The sequence below is a fragment of the Monodelphis domestica genome, chromosome 1, assembly GCF_027887165.1.
Source record: "Monodelphis domestica isolate mMonDom1 chromosome 1, mMonDom1.pri, whole genome shotgun sequence".
Classification (NCBI taxonomy): domain Eukaryota; kingdom Metazoa; phylum Chordata; class Mammalia; order Didelphimorphia; family Didelphidae; genus Monodelphis; species Monodelphis domestica.
In genome coordinates this window covers 569,704,850-569,731,952 of record NC_077227.1, presented here as the reverse complement: position 1 = coordinate 569,731,952, position 27,103 = coordinate 569,704,850, and the positions used below count along the sequence as shown (strand labels likewise).

General features: G+C 40.6%; 1 protein-coding gene and 1 long non-coding RNA gene across 22 annotated transcripts in view; one reads left to right on the top strand and one right to left on the bottom strand.

Annotated features, from left to right (window-relative positions):
* The window catches only part of AAK1 (AP2 associated kinase 1), a 259,638-nt gene extending 250,126 nt beyond the window's left edge, over positions 1-9,512 (bottom strand). For 17 of the 21 annotated variants that reach the window (XM_007476260.2, XM_007476265.2, XM_007476259.2 and 14 more), the window contains exons 1-2: positions 9,240-9,460; positions 8,377-8,817 (exon numbers count right to left, since the gene is read on the bottom strand). In XM_007476260.2, coding sequence (XP_007476322.2) covers positions 8,377-8,539 — 163 coding nt within the window. In that variant the 5' untranslated portion in view covers positions 8,540-8,817; positions 9,240-9,460. Of the gene's footprint in view, positions 1-8,376; positions 8,818-9,239 lie in introns of all 21 variants that reach the window. The other 4 variants (XM_007476256.2, XM_007476263.2, XM_007476268.2 and 1 more) reach the window with 2 other exon arrangements.
* A 1-nt stretch (position 9,513) lies between these two features.
* LOC103098553 (uncharacterized) lies at positions 9,514-21,396 on the top strand. Its single transcript, XR_008915534.1, has 4 exons — positions 9,514-9,675; positions 12,593-12,644; positions 18,144-18,202; positions 19,036-21,396. It is a non-coding gene; the product is annotated as an uncharacterized LOC103098553 (long non-coding RNA).
* Positions 21,397-27,103: the final 5,707 nt, after the last annotated feature.

The window sequence follows — 27,103 nt, the reverse complement described above, 5'->3', positions numbered from 1 at the left end:
CACACATTAATTAAGTGTTTGCTATGTGTTAGGCACCACACTAAGGATGACTCTAAGACAGAAGATAAGGATTAAAACAAAAGCATTAACAAAAAACTTTTGTGTTATTTTTTTGTGTAGTAGAAAGAACATATGAGCTGCCAGGGAAAAGTTGTGGGAAGGTTCAAAATGTGAGAATAAATCCAAAAAAAAGAAAAAGCAAGAGCAGCAGTCCCTGCCCTTGCTTGGTAAGCTTATATTTTAATGTAACCCATGAGTACAGTCAAGATAAATGGAGAGCAGACTGAAGTTAAGTTCCAAGTCTTTCTCCTTTTCAAAAATGTTTCAGATTTATTCTCACATTTGGAGCCTTCCTATAACCTTCTGAGGTAGGCAGGACAGGAGTGAATTCCCACTTTACAGATGAAGAAATCACAGCACTGAGAGGAGCAGGAATTTGCTCAAGGACACATACCTGCTTAGTGACAATCCCAACACAAAACCAGTACATCAACTCTGCATAAGCTACTGGGATTTCCCCAAGAGAATCCATCTATTGCCATAGGCACGCATATCCCTCCATACTGGAAAGAAAAACCTTAGCCATCTCTCCAAGTGCTTCCCACTCCCTAGCTTGGATTAATAGGAATCAGGGCAAGTTGATGAGATTACTTTTCTTTTTCCAAATAGGGATGCAGGAAACTTTTCCCATCCATTTCCCAAATAAGCAGCCACATGTAGTCAATTATATCTCATGTAAGTTATCCCCGAGTTTTACAGGGATCATTGGCATCATGAACCTGGACATCTTAGAAGAAAGCTGACCCCTACCATACCCCTTGGAGGGTGGCGTTCTGGCATTCATCACTAACACTATTGAATAATTCACTTTGCACTCTGGACAGAGGCAGTCCACTGTGGACTTTTAATTGCACTTAACAGTGAATTATTTCCTCAGCAGAGTTCCATATGGAGTTAGTCTGAAGGCAGAGCTTCCCTCTCTTGGGGCTCTACTGGGGCTTAGGTATTATACATGCATGATAATTTAGGCATTTCTTACAGTGGGGCATCCTTTTCCCGGAAGAGAAGTAGCCCACCTTGTTTCTAGCAAGCTGAACTCAATCCAGCCATTCTCAGATCTCTTGGCCTTCAGAGAATGATGAGCAGGTTGGTAAAAACTCTCATTTTAATGTCAGTCAATTCCTAGAAGGACATAGGGCCTAGGACTAGAGAACATGGAACCATGGGAACCATACCAGATACACAGCTCTGACCCCAAACCAAAATGGATGAGAATCAACTATATCATCCCTCTTGTGTACCAAGACACGACTCTAGCTAAGCAGACAGGGCCCTCATCACCAAAAGGTTATTTGTTATATAATGCTGTTTAAAAAAAAGACTAATAAAAGGCCACAGCAACCCATGGAACAGACCTCAAATGGTCTACAGACCTCAAACCTCTTTACACATCTTCAGTGATGGTGGCAGAAAAAAATGGTATTAGGAACCACAAAAGTCTTAGAACAATAACCAACATTCATTTAAGTATATCATTTCTTCCAATGATAAAAAGTTGACAGGTTGGCTTTCTCTCAAAAAATGAAACCAAAAGTTTTTTTTTTTAAACTGCATAAAATACAGCTAACTATGAAATAATAAAAACATTCTTGTAAAAGATGCAAATAAAAGAGTTGCTCTTTTTATTTTAAAAACCCTTACTTTCTATCCCAGTAACAGCTCTAGGATAAGGACTAGGCAAATAGGGGTTAAGTGATTTGCCCAGAATCACACAGCTAGGAAATGTCTAAGGAATTGCTTTCATTGTACACATAAAGGAGGAAAAAAAACCACTTCATGTGACAATTGATCACCTTATCTCACAATGTCCACAATGAACGTGATAAGGGAGAGGAATAGCTTGAAGGTAACTGCAGTTTATGAGGAAATCCTTCCCAGAGGATTAAAAAAAATATTATAAAAATCTTTAGAAGATCCTTCAAACTAAGTCAATAAAATATACTCTGATATTTGGTGACCAGTGAAATCTGGATACAGGGGAAGACAGAAGAAGCAAAACTATGTTGGAAATAAGTGCCTTCTTCAAGAGGAAATCTGTAAGGTACTAGACATGGTGAGCACTTAATGACTAACTTTTCATTTGATTTTCAGATGAGAATTTATTTTCATTTGATTAAATTTTCATGGTAAAAATTAAATTTTCATGAAAAAGTGAAACTAACTAGATATATGTATGTACATATATAGATAAGTTGGAAACAACTGGCCATCAACGCAGCAGTTATTTCAAATAAATTATGTACAAATGATTATAAAAAAGTCAAAGTTAAAAAATGAGAAGACATCGAATGTAATTAAATGAGCTCCAAGGCAACTTTTAAAAATAAGAAATAGTCAAAAGTAAAGGCATTGATCATAAATGAGAGTCGGAAGTTACCTTAGCAATCTCATCTAAGTCAACTCTTTCACCTCTGAGCCACAGTGCCATCTTTTAGGATTTTAACTTGCTTCAACAGCATATATGCTAAAAAATAGTTTAACTACCGCAAAACAGTTACCATAATAAAGAGGCTAAAATAGTCCAGAAACTTACACACACACAAAATATCTCTCTGCCAAGTGAATCAAAATGACAGGCATGGGCAACATTAGTTCAGGGTCCAAGGATACAGGCAGCATCTTCCTCACAAAACAGCAAAAAATAAATCAAGGAAAAAAGTCACACAGAAGGTATGTTAAGGGTGGTTGTACAGCGCTCCTGGATGAAACTATAAGGATAACAATAAGAAAACACAACAGATTGTCCACTGTTCCAGGCTGACATGCTTCCATAGGCATTTAATAGGAAGAAGTTAGGAAGAACGGCTACATGGATCTTAATAATTGCAAATAAATACAAAAATCTATTTTGAAGGGTTACAATTTTAAAGGGATCATGGAATTTGTTTACAAAGTTTTCAAGAGAGGAAGATTCCCATAGAAAAATCAGTGACCAAGAAGACATGCTGTTGTGTCTGCCCACCTTCTCATATTTATAAAATCTTTATGAGAAAAGGTTAGATGTACACATCAAAAACATAAAGAAGAAATCCCAAAGGCAATGGAAAAATGCATGATGAACATATAAGCAGGCTGCAACATATTCCTCAAGAAGTAGAATAAAAGACATCGGAGAAGACATATATGATCTTACTAAGTAGCTGTGGATCCCAAATGATCCACAGTTCAGTTGTAGTGCACAGTGGCATCACCAAGTCTTTTTTTTTTCTTTCACCCAGTAGTTTAGATGGATCTTCCATAGAGGATTCATGGAACTATATGGACAAAATTGGTAGGAGATCAGAAAGTGAAACATTCATTGATGATGTGAATAACCACATGATCCAAACCTAAGGACTCCACAAAGAAATTTGTAAATCACTTAATCAGCACTTAATGATGACTGAGAACCATTAGTAACCGTTACAATCTAGCATTTGATTTCTCTTTTAAGGGTCACTCTTGAAAGAAAGATCAATTCTCCTCTGTAGCACGAGCTAGTATGATAAAAATGACAATCCAACCCAAATTAATCTACTTTTTCAGTGCCAAACCTATCAAACTATCAAAAAACTTTCTGATAGAATTAGAAAAAAATATAACAAAGTTCATCTGGAAGAACAAAAGATCAAGAATATCAAGGGAAATAATGAAGAAAGATCAATTCATCTAGACCTAAAACTATGATCCAAGGCTATTTAGAGAGGTTATAATAGGAATCTTGAACTCAATAGGATCCATCCATCCATCAACAAACATTTGTTAAAAACCAATAGGGTGGGGGAGGGGGGCAGCACAGGGCAGTTGGGGTGGTTCAGTAGGTTGAGAACCAGGCGTAAAGACAGGAGGTCCTGAGTTCAAATATGAATTCAGATACTCCTTAGCTGTGTGACCCTGAGCAAGACATTTAACCTCCATTATCTAGCCCTTCCTTCTCATCTGCATTGGAATCAGTACTTGGTAAGATAAAAAGTAAAGTTTGTTGTTGTTGGGATTTTTTAAACAAAATTTTAAGAGCCTATTATGTGGCAGAAAAAAACAGAAAGCCTAACTTGGAATCAGTAAAAAATCTGTGTTGCCCCCTGACATTTAACAGTCTAGGTGTCTCTGGATCAGTCAATTAACCTCTTAATGTCAAAGGAAGAAGTCTAAGACTACTTAAGTTATAAAATAGGTATCTCTGAATCAGTAGGAGTTTCCTCCTGGAGGGTGCCCCATGCCACTAAGATCAGAGATCCAAAACAATTCAAGATTCTTTTAGATAGCAAGTCCTGAGGTCAAAAAGGCGTGTCTACACTCAGAGAGCTTGCTTACACTCCCTCCATCAGGAGGGGCAACACCTACACAAAGAACTTTACACAAAATAAATGCAGAGTTGGGGGAGACATTAGCCATTGAGAGATGGGGAGAAATGGAGCAAGGCTTCCCATAAGAGATGTAAACTGAGGTCTGAAGGAAACCGTAGAGTCTAACTGGGCTCTGAGACTTGGAGCTGAAAGGAACCTTAGAAACTCTCTTAGTTTGGCCCCCACATTTTGCAGATGAAGAAAATGAGACTCAGAAAAGATAAATAAGTTGTCCGAGCCTCTCCAGGTAATAAAGCAGAGGCAATGAGGGCTGAGCCTAGGTCCCTTCACAGGTCTGTGCCTCCACCTCAAATACAAGGAGCCTTAAGGCTTGCTTTCCTATTCCTTGAAAGAAAGGCACCATGGAAGGAAAGCCCAAGGTCATTCATTATTGCTTGGGACACTGTCCCAAGCTGGGTGTTTGCTTCCATCCTCCTTGTTCTAAAGGGTTCTCGAAAACCAGCCCAGACTCTTCACCATGTCCTAGCCTTGCCTAGTAAGCTATGGCAGACTGAACTGCCTGAGTCCCTTCGGGGAGAATACAGGGAGAGAGAAGGTCTCCAAAGGTACAAACTTTTCGAACGGGGTGTCCAAACAAGAACTGATAACCCTTCCTGCTGGTCCCAACGAGTCTCCCAAATATATGCTACCTGTAAATGGCAAACCACTCCATGTTGCAGCCCAGAAAACCCCAAACAGGGTCATGAAGAGTTGTCTCCTGGATCTGACCCAGAGAAAAGGGGCTCAAGGCAGGAATCAGTAGCAAAAGGGGTTCAAGGATCAGTAGCACCCAAAAAGCCCTGAGCCTTGGGCAAGAGCTGAAAGAACATGGTGAGACTTCCAGGGATAGTTGGCCGGATAGCCCAAGGTGAGCAATCTGGGGAAGAAGTTGTTTCAACCAAATTGGTCTACTTTTTTCCAAAAAGATCATGCAGAAGTATTTCTACCTCCTCTCACCCATTCTCCATTTCTCCGAATCCTATCCAATCAAATTAACAAAGCATTTAATTAAATGTTAACCAATTGCCCAGTACTATATACTAGGTGCTGGGGATGCAAATTCTAATCCAGGGCTTTTGCAGCTAAGGACAGACTTTGCCAAGTCTCAGTCTCTCCCTTTCTGTAAAGTAAGAATAGTCACATTTATGACACCTTCCTCACAATGTTAAGGGCTTAAGTTATTAAAATTGAATTATTATTATCAATCTCTCAGCCTCAGTTTCTTCATCTACAAATGAGAAGGCTAAAATATATGGCCTAGAAAGTCCCTTAATTTCTGATATTCTGTGTTTCTCTACTTTTTCTAAATTCCATGGACATTTGCCCAATCTACTCATTTGGTATTTATCACATGTGAATATGTATATATACATATATGTATGTACATGTGCATTTTGTTATTATAGAATGGTTTCAATCATGTCCAACCCCATTTCAGGGTTTTTTTTGGTAAAGAATCTGGAATGGTTTGCCATTTCCTTCTCCAGTTTATTTTATGGAGGAGGAAACGGAAGCAAATAGGGTTAAGTGACTTGCACAAGGTCACCCAGCTAGTGAGTGTATCCCTGACATTTTGCTGTCTTTTTTCTCTAAGTCCTTTCCCAACTCAATTCCAAACTCCCTGAAGGCAGAGTCCTTAACACCTGCCTTCATACCTAGAACAGCTTCTCACTTAGTCTTATGCTCTATAATTGCCTGGCATATTGGCTCCTCCCTACCTCATTCCTCAGATCCTCTGACTCAGGCTCAATGCTAGAGACTAAGGAAGGAACCCACAGAAGGAACAGAGAGGCCCAGAGCTTCGGATCTAGTCTCTGGAATCTGATGTGAAAAGACCAGAACAAGGTCTTCCCCTGGCTGAGCCCCATTTCTCCTGTTGGTCAAACAGACTTATCTCATTTCCTTGGGATCCCCAATCCACAATGACTGCAAAGCCCTTCCCAGGTACCATATGTCATGGGCATGGTTCTGATGATGTGACAAAGCACTTCTCATCAATGGCTTTCAGAGGGAGAGAGAGAGAGAGAGAGAGAGAGAGAGAGAGAGAGAGAGAGAGAGAGAGAGAGAGAGAGAGCGAGCCATACTGGCCACAGTCCCTGTAGCCAGGTAGAGCCTTCCCTCCCACCCACCTTTCTTCCTCCCCCATCAAAATCCCCTTCCCAGGCAGCCTGGGTGATAGTCCTTAAATGAACAAGGTCCTCCCCAGGGATCTCAGGACAGCAGGAAAGACCACTAGGATCCAGATTCATTTCCCCTCATTTCCCCAAGGGGGAAAATAATACTTCACCTCTCTGCAGCAGTCAAGGACTTTGGTACAGGGATGAAAGTGAAAGACCAGACTATGGGGTGGGGAATCTCCCATCTGACACCAAAGCCCCTAATGAAAGAAGCCAGGGACAGTGCCTCCATGGCCAGAAAAGGTCTAGCTATAAAAAAAGAAAGGGAATAGGAACAAATCTATTTTTTTTTGAGGGAGGAGGAATTTTTCCTCTTTTTTTCTTTGAGGAAGGAGGTGGGGAGGAGGCTAGAGGCTTCTATCCCCCAGGCAAAGAACTGGGCCCTAGCTGAATCCAGTGATTATACAAGCTCAGAGACAAACACAGCTCCTTCCTCCTCCCACCACCCAGTCAGCACCCAGCCTGTAAGTGCTCACCATGACCGGCATTTCAGAGGACCCGGGTCAGGACCCAGGGCTTGCTCAAACCTTGCCTTTTTAAGACAGACAACCTTTTAAAAATGGAATTCCCCCCCACTTTCTTCTCCCCAGGTTCTCTGGTCTTCCTTTCTCTGGGGGTCCTGTCCTCAGAGTTTGGATGCCTTCAAAGAGCTCATTGCAGAAATACAGGCCTGCTCCCTCTCTCCTTCCCCATTACAATCTGTAGCTCTGCCTTCAGCAGGCTGGTTCCATCCAATTAGTTTGAAAAGCTTCATGCCAAGGAAATTTCGGCTTTTATTAAAAATAAAGACATGCTGGGCATGCAATGGACTGTGAAAAATATAATGAGTCTGGCATAATTATGAAGGTCGAGGATAAGGTTACCAAAACAGACATACAAAGATATCCCTGAAGTGGGATGGGGGGGGGGGGGGGGAAGGGAGGGGAAGGAGTTTAAGGTATAGATATAAACAGATTATCTATGTGATCTAGTATATACAGGAAACAGACATAACATCTACCACCCATATTCAAGCAGCAGTACAAATGTCATCTCTGTGCTACATAGGAGACGTGTCTAGACTTTGCGGGATTTGAATATCCTCTTTAAGGGAAGGGGACAATCAAAGGGAAAGAGTCTCCCCTTTATAAGCATTTCAAGTATTTTCCCACTTGGTTAAAAAGCAAAGAAAAAAAACAAATATTAGAAAGGCCTCTATATCTGAACTGAGAAAAAGAACTCATTGCAAATCATGTCTGCTACCTCTGCTGCACTCTGAGGACCTGCTTCCAGCTGAGCTGGGGCGCAAAGCTGGCTCATTCCACCTAGAGCCTTGCCTCTGGGCTCAGGGCATCTGGGAAAACAGACTCCCTCCCTTTCCTCTGAAAAGCCTCTCTTCTTTCTGAAGTCTCCTGGTAGCAGAGGCAAAGTCAGGAGGGGAAAGAGAGTCTCTCCCCTCACTGGGTCATCTCTTCCTCAATATTGAGGATCCTGGGTAAAGAGATAACAACCACCACCTCCATCTATTTTTATAGGACTAAGTACTTTTCCCTGGGCTGTGCCATACAGTAGCTCCTATAAACCACAAGGCAGCTGTGGTAGACAGTGGAATATAGCTCTTTTCATATTTAAAAATAGATATAAAAGAAAGGCCTGTGGAAAATGGGACTTGTCACTTTCATATCTCAGTTTTAAATCACTCAAGGACAACGAATCTGGGAACAAGGAATTGGGGGGGGAGAGACTGAAAAGGGCTGAATCTACTCGTCTATACTGAAAATCCCGAGAATTTAAGCATATACACAAGTCTGTTCCAAAAGCCGCTTCTCTCTTACCTTCAGCCAATACCTCATCCACAGTGACCTGATGTCTCCCAATGCCAAAGACGCGGCCAATGTGCCCACTCCCTGGGCCCGAGGTGCTCCCTCCTCCTCCGCTGGAGCCAGACCCCGGGCCAGAGCCTCCTTGCTCTCGGCGGGAGTCAAAAAACTTCTTCATCTTGCAAAAGAAGGCAGCAACAAACCGGCAGATGAAATGGTTCCTGGATGCTTTTTTTTTCTTCTCTCTCTCTTTTAATTATGAAAAGCAAGAAGTCCCAAAATTTCCTCCCCGATCTCTATTGGGATAACAGGAAAAATCCACTCATGGGGAAAGAGGGGAAGATGTGTATATATTTATATATATGTATATATATTTATGCATATAATATATATATGCTTCTAAGTAGTGCAATTTTCTCTTCCTCTTCTGGAAAGCGATTTTTTTAAAGTTTAGACCTGTGATGGCAGAAAGAGAGGATGAGTCAGTCACTAAATAATAATAATGATGATAATGAAATAATAAATCGTCTGCCTTGCTCTAGGGGGAACCACACACACACACACAAACACAAGATCAGGAAGATGCTACCTGCCCTTACATAGTGAGGAAAAACACCGGGTCACCCTCCCTCCCACTCTCCCCCACCCCCATCAAGTGACAGCCACTGAAACCGCCTCCCCAGCCGCGGGAGTCGGGCATATCCTGAAGTCGGTTTTTTCCGCAGGCAGACAGGCAGGCAGGGAAGGCAAAGAGGGCTGGGTTGCCGGTCTCCCAGCAGCTAATACTAGAGCGGCCGGCCCGCCCCCTCCCCCATCCTGGGGCACATCGCCCCCTCCCCAGACCCAGCCAGCGAGCATCCAGGCAGTTTTTTACCCACTTCGTACAGCTCCAGGCTGCAGGCTCCTGGCTACCAATTCAGCAACATTGTCACAGCCACCGGATCCCAGACTGCAACTCTGTTGCAAGGTAACCCGGGAGAGGCGAGAATTGCATGAGGCTTCAGCTGATCGCTGGAGAGACCATCAGAGATTGACCCCCCTCTCTACCCCTCCCCCCCGCCGCCCCACACACCCTCTTCGGCTCCATCCATCCAACCAGGAAATGAACTGTCACAGGAAGTGTCTTTCCATTGAGGGCGAGCGGGCGGGGCGGGGCTGGGGTTAGGGGTGGAGCATTGCATCTCCAAATTCACATCATTTCCCGACCTGGAGCACCAGGGAAGGAGGGAGGGAGGAGGAGTTGCAGTACCTGGGGAACAGCCCAAGCAAATGGTTGGAGGATTGCATGCAGGAGAAACTGGCGGCTGCGGAGAGGTCGAAGTTTTGATTTTCTACCTTTTAATTCTCTATTAAAAAAAATACCAAAAAAACAAAAATCCAAACCACTGAACCTTTCACTCCCTCGCGGGGCATCTTGGGAAAGGAGTCCAGCGCAGTTAAAGGGGGAAGGGGAAGGAGGGCTTAAAGAGGAGGGAGAGGGAGGGCGGAGCGCACAGAGGGACTACAACTCCCAGAGAGCCCGAGAAAGCAGAATAAGAAAAGGGCACGGAGGGGCCGGGGAGTGGAAAACCGAGATGGAGACGCCACTGCTCAGCAGAATTGGAGGGGATGGTGAGGGAGGGTCGACAGACACGTGTAAATAAACGCTCAACTGGCTGAGTACGTCCCTCAGAAGAAGCCGCGTTAATTGCTTATCCAACCTGCTGGCAGAGATTCGCCGGGAGTTGTAGTTTGCAGGCCCATTGTAGTTTCTGGGAGGTTACTGCCTCCAAAGGAACCCCTTTTGGGGCCTAGAATGCTAGGACTACACAGGGCTAGAAAAGCCCCTAGAGCTTGCGGAGCCCAATCCCCTCATTGTACCAATAAAGCCATGGGGCATGGCCAAGGTCACAAAACTAACGACTTAAGACTGTGTGGAAGCCAGGTTCACACTTCTATCTCCAGAAGGAAGATTTTTCTTCCCTTTGCAGCCTGACAGCTATTTATGAACACCTCCCATTGTCCAAGTTCTTGACCAAGCCATGGAGGGGATGCCAGAGAGAAGAGGTCACAGCTCCTGCCCCAAGGAGTAATTTACAATTCCACTGGGAATTAATTTGCAGGAATAAAAGTTAAAATGATGTGGAAAGGGAAAAGCGATCTTAGATCTTATGAGAAAAGAAAGTGGCAGCCTTGTTTGATGAAACCCTCAAGCACCCCAGAGTCATCCTAGATAGAATTATTAGGTTTGTCATAAGTAGACTGATCCCAGGTATTCTAGCCTCTGACTAGAATCCTCTTTCTCTAACATCTATGTAAGCTAATCAGTTGTCCTCCCTTTCCCATACTCCCCAAAGGATTTTATATATAAGATTCTCAGTAAAGTGGAAATTCCCATTGTTGGTTTTTCTCAGAGACAATGTTCCCAAAGTCTTGGAGTTGGGTGGTGGCTCTGTGTGGTGGCTGGCCATCAGAGCATTATCTCCCTTGCCCTCATTAAAAACATGTTCTTTTATAACTGCTTTGGTGGTTGTGTTTTCTCAGGTTGACAAAAGAAACTGAATTTGGAGTCTCACACATTATAATCTGTGTGACCTTGTGTGAGCTGTTTCACCTCTCAGCCTCAATTTTCTCATCTGTGAAATGTTGGACCAAATGTTCACCAAGGTCCCTTGTAGTTCTTAAATCCTCTGATCCCAGAACTAAGGCAGCTTGTGACAGAGGCTGGCATTAAAGAAAAAGTGTACCATACCATATTGTAAAGGGGCTGGGCAATGGCTAACTAAGGGAGATGGTTCAGGGAGAAGGAATGGTTCTACCAGCTAAGATTAAAAATTTTTGATCATGCATCCCTCTACTATGATGCCAGGGCTATCCTTGGTGCCCAGCAAACCCTGCAGTTAAAGTCCTACCTCTGACAATACCATCTTCATGACTCCTAGCAAGTTATTGCTCCAAATGAGGCAAAGGCAATTCCTACAGGATTGTTAAAGAGAATTTCCTAATCTGTTGTTCCATAATCCAGTTGTTGCTGTTTCTTTGTGGCCACACGGACCATGGGGTTTTCCAAAAATACTGGATTGGTTTGCCATTTCTTTCCCCAGTGGATTAAGGCCAACATTGTAAAATTGAGATTTGAACTCTGGACTTCAATCCCCACAAGCCCTTGCTCCACTTCCCCAAAATGCTTTGTAATCCCACGGAATTCTGAGGTGGGCGAGATCGAGAAGGTATTTAAGCTGATTACAAAGGCTTTTGAGGGTCTTTCGGACTTCCCTTTTGGAGCGGATGCGTCTCTTCCGCGATGTGAGGTTATCTGGCCTAGGCCTCTGGCCTAGGCACGTGTTTTTTCTTATTCTGTATTTTCTTTAATCTTTAACCTTTAATAAACCTCTAAAAAATATAATACTCCTTGCAGAGAGAAACTAATTTCTACCTGCCTCAGTCTCCCTAAATTTTAACTGTTACAACATCAGTTAAGTGACTTGCCCAAGATCTGAGATCCAATTTGAACTCCAGATTCAGCACTATCCACTGAGTCACCCAGCTTCCTTCTTAATTGGAGAATTCCCTGAACCAATTAAATCATTGGACTGTTCTAATCCCTTAATCCATACCTTGCCTTTCATCTTGGTTTTAGGATGCCTTGTGCACATTCTATGAATGGGTGGCCCCAAAGCAGTAAAAGTACCTGTAGAGCCCTGGGGGTAGAAGAGAAGATAATTCTGATGGATCTGATAAAATTTAGATCTGGATAAATATATTAAACCTCTCTATTTCTTCCCTCCTCTCCCTTTCCTCTACCATTGTTGTGTTGGACCTCATGTTTACAGCTGAATGGTAGTCTGAATGGTAGGCCATTAGAAGAATACCTTACTGGGGAAATGGACTCCCTTGCTGGAATCTTATTTTCAGAAATGAAACCTGGCTGGGTGTTTTGAAAATCTGTGTTTCAGAGAATGACTGTGTCATATCTTGAGTCCTCAGAACATCTTTGCCTACAGAGGAAAGCAGTAATGCCTTAGCAAAGAGATGGATATTGGCTTCATTTCCTGGGCTAAGGTAGAAGGAGAGAATCAGTATGGTGGAACCCAGGTGTTTTCATCTAACAGGGATTGACTAAGATAGTTTTTGTGGGATTAACTCATGGGAACTGGAGCTTCTTATTGGGCTCTGTTCTTTCCCTGCAGGATTTAGAGATTGAAGTAAACTTGGGTTCATGTAGTCTAATGCTCTTTTTTTTTTTTTGCAGATGAGAAAACTTAAGTCCAAGAAAGGGGAAATGTTTGTCTAGAGACACACAGGTATTAAATGATGGGATCATGATTCAAACTCTAACTTCTAACTTCATGCCCATTACTCTTCCCACTACTCCCTTCTTTCCTTCAAGCTTTAAGCAGCTAGGTAGTAGAGTCAGGAGTCAGGAAGACCTAAATTCAAATGTGGCCTTAGAAACTCACTAATGATGTGACTCTGGGCAAGTGCTTTATTCACAGTCTTCCTCAACTATAAAATGGAGATAATACTAGCTTCTACCTCCCAGCATTATTGAGAATCACATGAAATATTTATAAAGCTCATAGTATACCCTGGCACATTTTTGTTCAGTCGTGTCTGACTCTTTGTGACCCCATGGACACCAATACCATCCCTGGGGGTTTCTTGGCAATGATACAGGTTTGGTTTGGCATTTCCTTCTCTAGTGGATTAAATTAAAAAAGGTTAAGTGATTTGATCAGGGTCACACAGCTAATAAGGGTCTGAAGTCACATCCAGGTCCAGTGCTCTATCCACTATGCCACCTAGTTGCCTTGTGTACCTGGCACATGGTCAGTGCTTAATAAACATTTATTTCCTCCCTTCTTTCCTTCCTTCCTAGCAAAGTAACTGACTAAAAGAATAAGTCATTGGAGAATAATGCCATATACATTTATAGATCCTGAAGGTTGACAGCATTGCCCCCTTTAAAAAAAAAAAACAGAAAAGAATTTAGAGAGAATGCAATAAGAGGGCATTGTGAAAACTTGCCAAGTACAGCAGAACTGTCATTCAATGACAGCTCAACTCCTGGATTGGACTTGAATTACCTGGTTCCTGGCCTCTCTTCTTGTCTCCACATTTTCTTTATCATGCCAGTTTTGGGTTCCTGTATAAAATGTCCTGCCTCCTGGTTCCATTCTCTCTCTAGCTAGATGACGTGAATTATGGAGTCCCCAGTCTTGCCCTTTGCCATCCCCAGTGCTGAGGACTCAGTAAACATCTAATAAATTTATATAACACCTTGAGATTTGTGAAGCTCTTTACATAAATCACCCTCCCCTTTGATCATTAAATGTCCCTGTGAGCTTAATTCTCTTCTCTGCATTTTATGAGGAAACTGAGGCTCAGAGCAGGTAAATAACATACTAGCATCACTCAGGCAGTAAAGGAAAGACAGAGCTACTTGCCTGATAGCAACTCATAGTTTATGTAAAGAAAAGAATATACGAACAGGAAAAGAACAGGAACAACTCTAGTCCAGTCAAAATTTGCAAAGTCCCTCACCAATGAAGTTTTTGCTAAACTCCTCTAAAACTGGTATCCCTTCTATTCCATACTACTCTATTGCAAAGCAGCCTGGTTAAGAGGAAGCACAGTAGATTTGTAATTAGCAGACCTAGACTCAAGTTCTGACACTGCTCTTTATTAACAGTGAGTTTTCTTATTACCTAAAATATAAAGTGTTGTGGAGCAGCCAGGTAACACAGTGGACAGAGCATCAGATCTGGTTCAAATGTGACCTCCTCCTTTCTAGCCCTGTGACCCAGGGCAAGTCACTTAACCCAGATTGCCTAGCCCTTGCCGCTCTTACATCTTAGAGTTGTTACTAAGACAAAAGGTAAGGGTTTAAAAAATAGAATAAAGTGTTGGACTATGTGACTTCTAAAATTCCATTATCACTGTGACCTTTTAGATAGCTATTTCTTTTGCTTTTTAGAAATTATAAATTTCAGCAAAAACAGTCACATAAGGCACAAAATCTTACTCAAACTGCTTTTAATGAACCAGAACCAAATGAATTAAAAAATAAAGTGATTTTGTTGTAGCCTATTTCAGCTTTAAACAATGTTCCAACACTTTAGAATCTGTTTTCTTTACTAATATACATTCATTCATGCATACATACGTAGGTATGTATATATCTAATCAATTCTTGTGTGTTCCTGGGATACTGGTGGTATAAAAAGTGAAAACAGAAATGGCAAAATAAGTGTGGCACATGTGATTAGGATGGACTACTATTGTGCCATAAGAAATGACAAACAAGTTAATTTTGGATAAACGTGGAATTATGAAGAGCAAAATGAGCAGAACCAAGAGAGCATTATATACAGCGACAGAAATATTGTTTGAAGAATGACTTGTACATATCCTCCTCCAGAGAAAGAACTGATAAATAGAAAGAAGCAAGACAGGGTTTTATATATACATATATCTTTTTGTCAAATGATGCCTTCTCTAATGGCAGCAAGGGAGGGGAAGAGTTAACTGGGTTTTTGTTAATAACAAACAAAAATTTTAAAGCTAAAAAAAGAGACAGGAAGACAAAAAGGATAGTGGCAGACACGTGCATGTACATATATAATGTATATATATCCACATACATATGTACATATGTAGTCAAATATATGCAGGTAGCTATAGAATATAATATAACACATATTACGTACATAGTATTGATGCCCCATCCCTGATTTATATGATAGAGTATCCTCCTACATGCTTATGTCTAAGGAAGAACTTAGACATAAACTTTAGGTAAAATTACTGTGAGGTACCAGATTAGGGGGTGTAACAAGTCAAAGAGTCTAAAAGAAATATAACTCCTCTTATTAGAGACCAGGTTCCCCAAGTACTAAACCTGGTAAGTCCAAAGCTGAAGATAGACCTTTAATAGATAAGGAAAGATGGCATATCCTCCCCCCTTTGCCCTGCAACAGTGTGTGTATGTGTGTATCCATACACAGGTGCACACTCACACATATTCTTCAAAAACAAAGGACAAAAAACAACTGAGAGGGCATACTTCATTTTATTGGGCTTTGCAGATTTTGCTTGTTTTTTTTTTTTTAATTTTTACAAATTGAAAGTTTGTGGCAACATTATATTGAGCAATTCTATCAGGTCCATTTTTCTTTTTTTTCAAATCTTCTATCTTAGAATCAAAACTAAGAACAGGTTCCAAGGCAGAAGAATGGTAAGGGCTAGGCAATTGGGGTTAGGGCCACACAGCTAGGAAGTATCTGAGGTTAGGCTTGAACCCAAGACCTCCTGTCACCAGACCTGGTGCTTTTGCACTGAGCCACCTAGTTGTTCCATCCAGAGTCAATGTTCCCAACAACATGTGCTTACATTGTGTCTCTGTGTCACATTTTATATCATTTATGTCACTTTTGTAATTGTTTGGGGGTGCCATGAATCTGCCCATATAAGACAGAAACTTAAATCAATAAATGTTGTGTGTGTCCTAATTGTCCACCAATGGACTTCCCTATTTCTCTCCCTCTCCTCAGTCCTCCTTATTTCCTGAGACAGCAATATTGAAGAACACTACATAAACTTAGTTGATAAAATGGTGGCAAAGTTTGAACAGATTTTGAACTCTGATTTTGAAAAAAGTTCTACTTGGGTAAAAGGGTATAAAACAGCATTGAATGCTACAGAGAAATCTTTTATGAAAGGAAAAGTCAATCAAAATGGCAAATTTCACTGTTGTCTTCTTTTCAGAAATTGCCACAGCCACCCCAGCCTTTAGCAACCACCACCCTGATTACTCAGCAGCCATTGACACTGAGGCAAGACCCCCACCAGCAGAGAGATTGCAACTCACTGAAGGCTCAAATGATAGTCAGCATTTTTTAGCTTTAAAGTCTTTTTAAATTAAAGTATGTACAGTGTTGGGGGAGCTTTAGACGTAATATGTTGCAAACTTAATAGACCACAGTATGGTGTAAATAGAATTTTATATGCATTGGAAGACTAAAAAATTCATGTTACTCACTTTATATGGTAATCTGGAACTGATATGCCTGTATATGTCTGTCTATCTATCTGTCTAGCCATCTGTCTATCTGCCTGTCTGCCTGTCTATCTACCTATCTGTATACCTTTATCATTCATCCATCTATTTATTTATCAATCCATCTATCTATCTATCTATCTATCTATCTGTCTGTCTGTCTGTCTGTCTAGCCATCCATCCATCCATCCATCCATCCATCCATCTACTTATCCATCCATCTAGCTAGCTGTCTGTCTACTTATCTACATTTGTCATCCATCCATCCATCCATCCATCCATCCATCCATCCATCCATCCATCTATCTATCTGTCTGTCTGTCTGTCTGTCTGTCTGTCTGTCTGTCTTTCTATCTATCCATCCATCCATCCATCTGTCTGTCTGTCTCTATCATCTATCTATTCATCCATCCATCCATCCATCATCTAGCTATATCTTATATATGTCTATGTATAGACATATCTATACATATATATGCATTTAGATATATACATATATATACAAATATGTCTGCATATATAGATTCACATGCATGTTGTACATGTTGTTGGAGTCAACTCATAGTGTCTCTCAAGATCCAATTATTAAATATAAGATCTGAGCCATCTCAGTGGATAGATCACTGAGCCTGAAGTCAGGAAGATTCATCTTTCTGAGTTCAAATCCTGCCTCAGACCCTTCATTAGCTCAAGTCACTTAACATCTGTTTGCCTCTGTTTCCCCATCTGTAATGCAAGAGTAATAATAGCACCTACTTCCCATTCTTGTGGTGAGGACCAAATGAGATAGTAATTGTAAAGATCTTATCATAATAGTAGGTTATATATAAATGCTACCTATAATTATTATTATTTTCAATGGGAACATTTTTATAGCAAAAATCAGCAATGCACCAAAATTAGGGATTAATATATTTTTTGTTGATTGTCCAGACTTAACATTGTGATGGAGAAAATGTTAACAGATTACATTTAAAAGCATTTATCAGCACACCCTGGTACATATGTGTAAACATATGCATATACCTCTTTATGTGTATAAGTGTCTATGCATATATGGCTATATTCTATACATATACATTGTGTATATATACACACACACTTATGCACACATACAGGGTGTGAATGTGTGTGTGCATGTATATAAAATAGGATCATTGATTTAGAGCTAGAAGGGAACTTAGAGGTCATCTGAACTGACCCCATTATTTTACAGTTGAGGAAAATGAGAACCCGAAATTAAGTGATTTACCAAAGATTATAAGGATAGAAAGTGACAGAGCTTCCATCTGAACCCAGCACCTCTGTCTCTAATTGTAGCTTTCATCCCACGGTGCCTTGTAGTTAATAAGTACTCTGTTCTGGATCCATTTGATTTCATTCAGCATCTAGTTGTATAAGTCTTTCCATATTTCCTTGTGTGCTTCATATTCATCATTTCAAGGGCAGTATCATATTCTGTTATGCTAATATACCATTATAATTTATTCAACTATTCTCCAATTGTTTAACACAGGTTGTTTCTGAATTTTTACTTTCACAAATAGAATAGGTAGAAGTATTTTTGTGTAAGTAAAATTTTAATGAGTTTTTTTGTGATTTTGTTTTAGTAATGAGGGTGGGGGGATGGAAGAGAGCAATCATGCATTAAGCCTACTATGTACCAAGCATTGTGCTAAACACTTTACATATATTATCTCACTTGATTAATTGCTACCATTTCTTGACTTTTGTTTCATATTAGCATGTTGGCATACTGCTCTTGCAAAATGTCACTTACTGGTCTGCAGATCTACCAACAATGTAAGGACGCCTGTTTATATTGTGATTTAACTTTTCATATAAGTCTTTTTTTTCACTTGTTATTTTGCCTAGATTATAAATTCCTTTGAGAGCAGAGAATAGACCTACTAAATTTTTCAACCCCAGAAGCATTTAATACGATGCTTTTGCATCTAATTTGTGTCAAATAAGTATTTGTTTACTAAATAACACTAGATTACAGGTTGAAGATACATAGTGACCCAGAATAAGAGTATGATCATAGCAATTATTAGAAAGACATGGCAGCTGGTGGGTTCAAATCCAACCTTAAACACTTATCTGAGTTGCTCTGAAGTCACCACTTTTGTTTGCCTTAAACAATAATGGGAATGATAATAGTACTCACCTCCTAGGATTTTTGTAAGGATAAAAAGAGATGATATTTGTAAAAGAAAGGCTTATTACAGGATTATATATTTGCTTGTTCTCTTACCCATTTCCCTTCTAGAGAAGGCCACATTTCAAGTTAGATCTAAGAGAAGCTAGAGGATGCAATGAAGAAATCTCCAAGGAATATTATCAATAACATTTTGACTAGTTACATGATATGGCTTCCTGGAAAAAGAACCAGGCAGGAATTTAGAAGATTTAGGTTTCAATTCTAGCAAATGAGCTGTATGAACTTAGGCAACTCATTTAATTAATCTGAACCTCAGCTTCCTCATCTGTAAAATGAGAAAGTAAAACTAAATGATCTCTTAAGATCCTTTCCAGCTTAGAAATTCTATAATTCTACAGGCAATGCTTTGCATTTTTTTGTTGTTGGTCATTTCAGTTGCAAAGATTGATTGAGTTGCCATTTCTTTCTCCAGCTCACTTTCCAGATGAGGAACTGAAGCAAACAGGAATAAGTGACTTGCCCAAGGTAAGTGTTTGAGATCAGATATGAACTAAGGAGGAGTTCCTGATTTCAACCCAGGCACTCCAGCCACTGTACCAGGTAGCTACCTGGCTTTGTGCATAGCCGATAATGAATAAATGTTTGTCTAGAGAAGCACTGTCCATTTGGTAGTTTCAGATGTACCGTTTTCCCCCACTCAAAGAAGCCTGTTTGCTTACTGCCAGTGAGACTACTTGCAGAAAATAGCAGTAAAATGTATTTTGTTATATTTCTACTCTTTTTGTGCAAATTGCTGAAGTGATCCTTCTTCCAACCAAGGCTAACTCCTCTGCATGTAGCTTCATCCCACACCCCACTGTCTTCCCCAACAGATTGCCTCCTCAACACTCCCACCCCCAATCTATTAGCTACTTGTTCCTTCTTTTCTTCCTACAAATACACCCAAGTTTCACCCAGCCTTAAAAAACGCTCACTAGATCCTTTATATCTGCCAGCTATCATCTTTCATTCATCTCTTTCTCCACCAAATTCCTTGAAAAAGCTTATACTCTTGATATGGCCACCTTCTCTCTTTTACTTCTCTTAACTCTGCCATCAGACTTCATCGTTCAACTGAAATTGCTTTTCCAGTCATCGATGATCTCTTAGTTGCCCAGGCTAACTGCCTTTTCTCCATCATTCTTGACTTTTCAGCAGCATGACTCTGTTGATCATCTCTCTCTTTCTGGATTATGCTTTCATCTCTTTTGGGGGTGGGGGTGATACTTCTCTCTCCTGGTTCTCTGCTTTACAAATATTATTTCCTTTGACCCTGGGCAATAGGAGATGTTATTATCCCCATTTGCAGTTAACTAAGGTAGACAGAGGTTAAGTAACTTACCCAGGATCACACAGCTATTAAGCATATAAGTAGGGATTCTAATTCAGTTCTTCCCGATTCCAGGGCCAACAGTTCATCCACTGGACCAACTAGCTGTCTCAGTTTACAGATCCTGGCCCCCATTAATGCCAGAAAAATATGACTGCGAGAATATCAACATCTAACCAACCTATATGGTTATACTTTCATCTATACACAATCTTTATGAGAACTATTTATACCCAAAATGAAAGCATCCTCATTCTCAATATGGCGTTTATATGAAGGCTTTCAGAGGTGATATTCAACAATGAACCATATTTTTGCCATCTCAAAATTAACTGAAAGATGTAGAGACTATAACATCCCATAGTGCTTATTGCTGGTTGATGATGAGCCTGCCTCACAGAGACTTAGATCCTCTCATCTATGCATCAAGTCAAGAAGACCTGAGTTCAGATCCAACCTCAGGCATCTACTAGTTGTATTACCCTAGGCAAGTCTAACTTCTGTTTACTTTAATCCATTGGCAAACCACTCTAGTATCTTTGTCAAGAAAACCTCATGAGCAACATGGCTCATGAAGAATTGGAGATGACTGAACAACAGCTCAGTATCAAGATCCTTCAGAATTTCTTGGAAGATATCAAAACATTTGGTCTCAAAATGCATTTATTAAGTCCTTACTAGAAATAACCCTACTCAGGAACCCTTGGATAATAAACTTTAGATGAGACATGTTTGTTTACCAAAGGTGTCTGCTACTGTGATGGAGAAAATCCAGAGTAGAGTCCAGGTTGAAGAGAGATTCTCTGTGGATGGTGCTGTCCTCATGATGCAACTGTTTGTTGATGATCAAGCCTCAAAGCACTGCAAAAATCTCCTGGAAGATCTGTAGCCATTCAAAAGAGTTTGTCCTGTCCATTCACACAGAGAAGTCAATTGGATGCCTACAAACATGCCCATGACTCCTCCATCCTTGGTTCTCTTGATCCAATCATCCCCTCCAGCTTTTATCCTTCATCTCTTCTCCCCTTTGTGGCTAAAGCCATCTACACTTAGTGCATCCACTTCTCTCCTTTCACTTATAAACCCTCTGAGATTTGTCTTCAGCCTCATCATTCAAATGAAATTACTCCCTTCAGCATTATCAATTGCTATATCTTTTCTCAGTCCTCATCCTTCTTGACCTCTCTGAAGCCTTTAATACTGTTGATCACTCCTCTAGGTTTTTGTGATACTGCTCTCTTGGTTTTCCTCCTTCTTGCCTTACTATTCCTTGTTCTCTTTTGCTGAATCCATATCCACGTTTTATCTATTAATCAAGAGTGTCTCTGAAGGCTCTCTCTTGGACCTTTTAACATTTTTCCTCCTATATTATTATATTATATTAATTATATTATTATGCTATGTTATATTATATATTGTTATGTTATTATATTATATTATATGTCATGTCATGCCACATTGTGTTATATCCTATTATATTATATTATGTTATGTTATATTAATTATATTGTATTATATTATGTTATGTTATATTATATTAATTATACTATATTGTATTATGTTATATTATATTATGTTATGTTATGTTATATATTATATCATATCATATCATATATGATACATATATGATATGATATTAATTACATTATATTATATTATATTATATTATAATATCCTGGAGGTTTCATCAACTCTCATGGATTCAGTCATCTCTACACAAATGCTATGAATCATAAACTACTTCTTGGATATGTCTCTTAGATCTTTTTTTTTTTTAATCCTTACCTTCTGCCTTAGAATCAACACTGTTTATCAGTTGGAAGGCAGGAGAGTTTTAAGGGCTAGGCATCTAGGATTGTCTCTTGCCTAGGGCCACACAGCTAGGAAGTGTCTGAGGTCACATTTGGACTCAAGACCTCCTGTCACTAGGCCTGGCTCTCAATCCACTGAGCCATCTTAATTCAACATATTCAAAACAGAAAGTTTCCCTCATATTCACATTTTCTCTTTCTGGATCAAGGGCACATCGTCCTAGTGACTCAAAAACCCCATGGATGTGTCCATGTCCTAATGACTCAGGTTCCAGCTTTGGTGTTGTCTTCAACCTCTCATTCAACCCACACATCCAATTTTTCATTGTCTTGGTTTTTTTCTTTCATAACATTTTTTCTATCCATCCTTTCCCTCCACTCACATAGCTGCCCCTCTGATACAGGCCCCTCATTACCTCATATCTGGGTTAGTCCAAAGAGCCTTCTGGTTGGCCTCCCTGCTTCATGTCTCTCCTCACTCTAATCCAGCTTTCACCCAGTTGCAAAAGTGATTTTGGTAAAGTGCATGTCTGATCACATCAGCCGCCCTTAGCAGCCCAATAAACTCCAGTGTCTCCGGGATCAATTACAAAATTCTGTTGTCTTTTCAAGCCCTTCACCACCTGACCCCTTCCTACCTTTCCAGTCTTGTTAGTCTGTATTTTCCTCCACATAGTCTACAAGCCACCTACGCTGACCTTGTGGTTCCTCCCACACGATAGTCCATCTCCTGAATTTATGCCTTTTCAATGGCCGTTCTGTGCCTGGAATGTTCTCCCTATCCACCTCTGCCTAATGGCTTTTCTGGCTTCCTTCAAGACTCAGCTCAAATGCCACCTTCTGCAAGAGGCCCGTCCCAGAATCTCTGCCCACCCGGCACCCCCAAGCCAGAAATGCTTCAGGTATCAAATCCAGAATTTGATTAAATGATGGTATTCCAAGAACCCAAGTGTGTGTCCACAATACTGTCTTAAGATTTGTTAGAGATAATATTCTCCTATGGAAAACTTTTAAACAAACGTGCAAGAAAAGAAAAATATTGCCAAGGAATAAAGAGATAAGAGGGAAGCTAGCACCAGTCCTGGAGTCAGGAACATCTGAGATCCAATATGACCTCAGAGACATGCTAGCTGGATGGCCTTGGTCAAGTCATTTAACCCCTATTTGCTTCCATGTGGAGGCACAATGTAGAATGGAGTGGCAAGCTAGTACCGTGCCCAAGAAAAGCCCATGGTCCTGTTCATGGAGTTCATGGAGTCATGAGAGTCAGACATGACTGAACAACAATAACAACAACCAGAGAAGCAACATGGGGCAGTAGCCTGGGTTTAAATCCCAGCTTTGTCACTATGACATTTGCTGGCCAAGTCACTTATCCTTTCTGGGGCATCTTTAAACTGAAAGGATTTGAGACAGCTGGGTGACTCAGTGGATAGAGCACCCAGCCTAGAGATGGGAGGTTCTGGGTTCGAATCTGGCCTTAGACACTTCCTAGTTGTATGATTTTGGGCAAGTCATTTACCTCCAGTTGCCTAGCCCTTACCACTCTTCTGGCTTGGAACCACTATATAATATTGATTCTAGGACAGAAGATAAGGGTTTTTAATAAAATGAAAAAGTTTGGGACAGGTAGGTAGCACAGTGGATAGAGCTCTAGGACCTGGAGTCCAGAGGACTTGGGTTCAAATCTGACCTCAGATACTTCCTTGCTTTGAAATCCTGGGCAAGTCACTTACCACCAGTTGCCTAGCATTTGCTGCTCTTAAATTAAATTAAAGGATTGGAGATTTTATCACCCTTGGTACACCTTCCAGAGAACAGAGCAAAAAATGTCTTCCAAAACTTCCATTTAAAGAGAGCTTCCACATCAGCCACCTCTCCATTTCTCATCCAGCTAGCAGCCTTTGGACTGGACTCCACTGTGATCAGGCCCTCCTGCAGGCCACCTTTCCTTTTCCCCTCCACATATTCCGTTTTCATTTCCCTTAGAATTCTAAATCCAACGATCGTAATGGCCCAAGAACTTTCCTACTTTAAGCAGAATGAACAAAGAGATGGGCACCAATTTGGAGTTTCTTTCTGAGCTATAAATGAACTTCCTTCCATCGTTTGCACAATTCCATTCAACAGAATTTCATTAAAAGCAGAGCATTGTACATCAGGCAACAGGGATACAAAGATGAAAAGGGCATGGCCTCTGCCCTCGTGAAGAAACAACACATGCATTAATAACAAAAATAGGACAAGTGCATGAATGAAGCCCAAACAAAGTGTGGTCTATGGAAGGAAATATAATTTTCTACTGCCAGTAACCATAAATAGAGTCTTCTAGAGTTCCAGATTAGACACCTTCCCTACATCACTCGTCTTTGGGATATCCAGGAAAGTCCAGTCCAGAAAGTACTTTGGACATGTAATGGCAATTTTGCCTCAGGGTGAGTAATCATAACACATTTAAAAGATAGACCAGTAGTTTACCACTTCTGGTAATGGTCAAATGGGCAGCATTGCTTCGGGACATTCCAGAGTAATTACTGGGATGTATTTCCTGGACTGGGGTTGAGACTGAACTGAGACATCCATCTTTGCCCCTCTACTCTTTCCTGTTCCCCATGGCAGTGTTAGGATCCTGTCCTCTATCTACCACTTGTGTGTGTGTGTTTTCTGGTTCATCAATATGTCCTAATCCAAACACAAGAGAAATGTTCTGTTTGTATGTTCTCCAGGGGAGGGAAAGGCATTAACTAGAGAGTCTTCACTTGCTGTGTATCTCCATATCTCCATGGAGGACAAAGCTAAGAAATCAAGATGAGTTCAGGTAAGTCACTGTTTGAATTTCTCTATGAGGAAAGCCAAGCCTAGGTTCTGTTACTTCTTGTGGTTTTTTGTTGTTGTTCAGTTGTTTCATGGGTGTCCAACCCTTTATGATCTCATTTGAACTTTTCTTGGAGTGGTTGCCATTTTTCCTCCAGCTCATTTTAATCACGAAGAGACGGAGGTGTTCAAACAGAGTGGAGTGACTTGTCCAGACTCACGCAGCTAGTAAGTGTCTGAAGTCAGATTTGAACTCATCTTCCTAAATCCAATCTCAGCACTCTATCCACTATATTTAGTGTGGACGTAAGAGTGTTATTTGGGAGGTTTCCTTTCCTTTGCTTATGTAGCAGTAGTAGTGAAGAAATTACAGGCTTCAATAGAAGGGGGAGGAGGAGACCAGTGTAAACCTCAAAATTCCTTAGACTTATAAATGTTGGAAATTTCACCATTGGGATATTTCATACTTGGAAAATTTCTTACTGATAGTGTATTGGAATGTGAACCCCATTGGCATGGGAGGTTCCTTCTCTTCCCTTCTTCAGATTACTTTAGGACAGAAACCTTTTGCTGAACAATGGAAAGGACTTTGACCTATGCTTAAGCATAGAACAGGAATTTCTTTGAATCATGATTGATTTTAGAATTGATACAATGGAGATACTTGGAATAAATCTCCACCCTATTCAGTCCTAACAGGATTGAGTAAGGGCTGCAGCCTAGATCAAAGATTTAATCATTTGAAAATATGACCTTCAACAGACATGTGCAAAAGCCAGAAACCTCTGGGCGGTCCTGGGTTAAGCTAGAGCCTCCATTGGCACAGGGAAATTGATGAACAGTGATTGGTAGATGGGAGAACTGAGAGGAGGAACTTGGATGGTTTCCTTAAAGATAGGAGGGTCTGGAGACTTGAGGGGGGGGAGGAGTTTGGTGGGGGTGATTGCGGTGGACTCGGAGAAGCTTGCGCTGAAGGAAGCTGAAGGTGGGGGCCTCTGAGACTGTTTCTCCATTTTGGTCACGTGAGTGATAGGGACTGATCTCTTTTCTTTGCCCCAGCTATCTAAGGGCTTGGGCCTTTTGGCCCAGCCTAAACAGAAGGGGTATTTAAGCCCTATTCCCTTCTCTCCCTTTTTCTTTCTCTCTATCTCTAATTCCTTTCTTGCTCCTATTGTAATTAAACTCCAAAAAAGGCTGACGGCTGACTTGAGTTTTTCATTTAGGAATTACATAGCTGAATTCCTTGGCGACCTTAAATTAATATATATCAGTCTTTTAAAGTGATTCCCTTGTAACACCAGAGAAATCTTTACAGAAGAAGTAGCAAAAGAAGAAGAGATGAGGAGGTTGGGTAGCTCCCTACTGAGAAGTGAGGTGGCTATAAGTCAGCCTGACATGAACATTGGGGAAATAGTACCTTTCTAGTGTATATATACTCACACACACACACACACACACACACATATATATATATATATATATATATATATATATATATATATATACATCTCCAAGATAATATATATATATATCTCTCTAAGATAATATATCCAAGATAATATCTATATATATCCAAGGTAATACATATACTATATATGTCCAAGATAATATATATCCAAGATAATATATATATCCAAGGTAATACATATACTATATATGTCCAAGATTATATATATATATATCCAAAACAGCGGTTCTCAACCAATACAGGGGTCGCCTAAAGCCATCGGAAAATACACATTTCTGGTGGCATTAGCTGCTGAGAAATCATGCTACTTTACAGCAAAATCTTGGAAAGAACGGGGACCCTGCTGCCTGCACATTGTACTAATTAGTTACCTATCAGCAGCCCTCCCCCTATGAGGGGCTATGCATTTACCCTGTTGCCTGGAGACTGGACTCAAACAGAGACCCAGAGAGAGCACCTGGGCACTGGCTCTGGAGAGGTTAAGAACGAGTACTGGAGCAGATAACTCCTGTAACAGATAACAGAGCCAAGTAACCCCAGCAAAGTGAAGCCTCAGCTCAAGCTGGAGGGAGATGACAGGAAGAAGAAGGCAGCGTCTGTGTACCCCCTCCCCAGGCAGGACTTACCTCCCACCCCAGCACTCAGGCTGCCTCCTGCTGGATTAATATTTCTCAACATATAATTAAATATTGTTTTTGTGATTAATCACTATGTTTAAATTATGTTTGATTTGTAGCAATGAGAATACATAATGCATATCAAGTATTTACATTGCGAATCATAACTGTAGCAAAATTACAGTTTTGAAGTAGCCACCAAAATAATTTTTTGGTTTGGGGTCACTGCAACATGAGGAACTATATTGCAGGGTCATGGCATTAGAAAGGTTGAGAACCACTGATCCAAGATAATGGGAGTTCCCCAAAGATTATCAAACCCAATGACCACTATCTCTTGTGTTTATTTTTGTGGGGACAAAAGATGACACCAGAAGGAGACTGCATTTGCAGGATTTATGAGATGGGCAAGAAATAGAAGATGAGGGGACAGCTGGGTGGCTCAGTGGATTGAGAGTCAG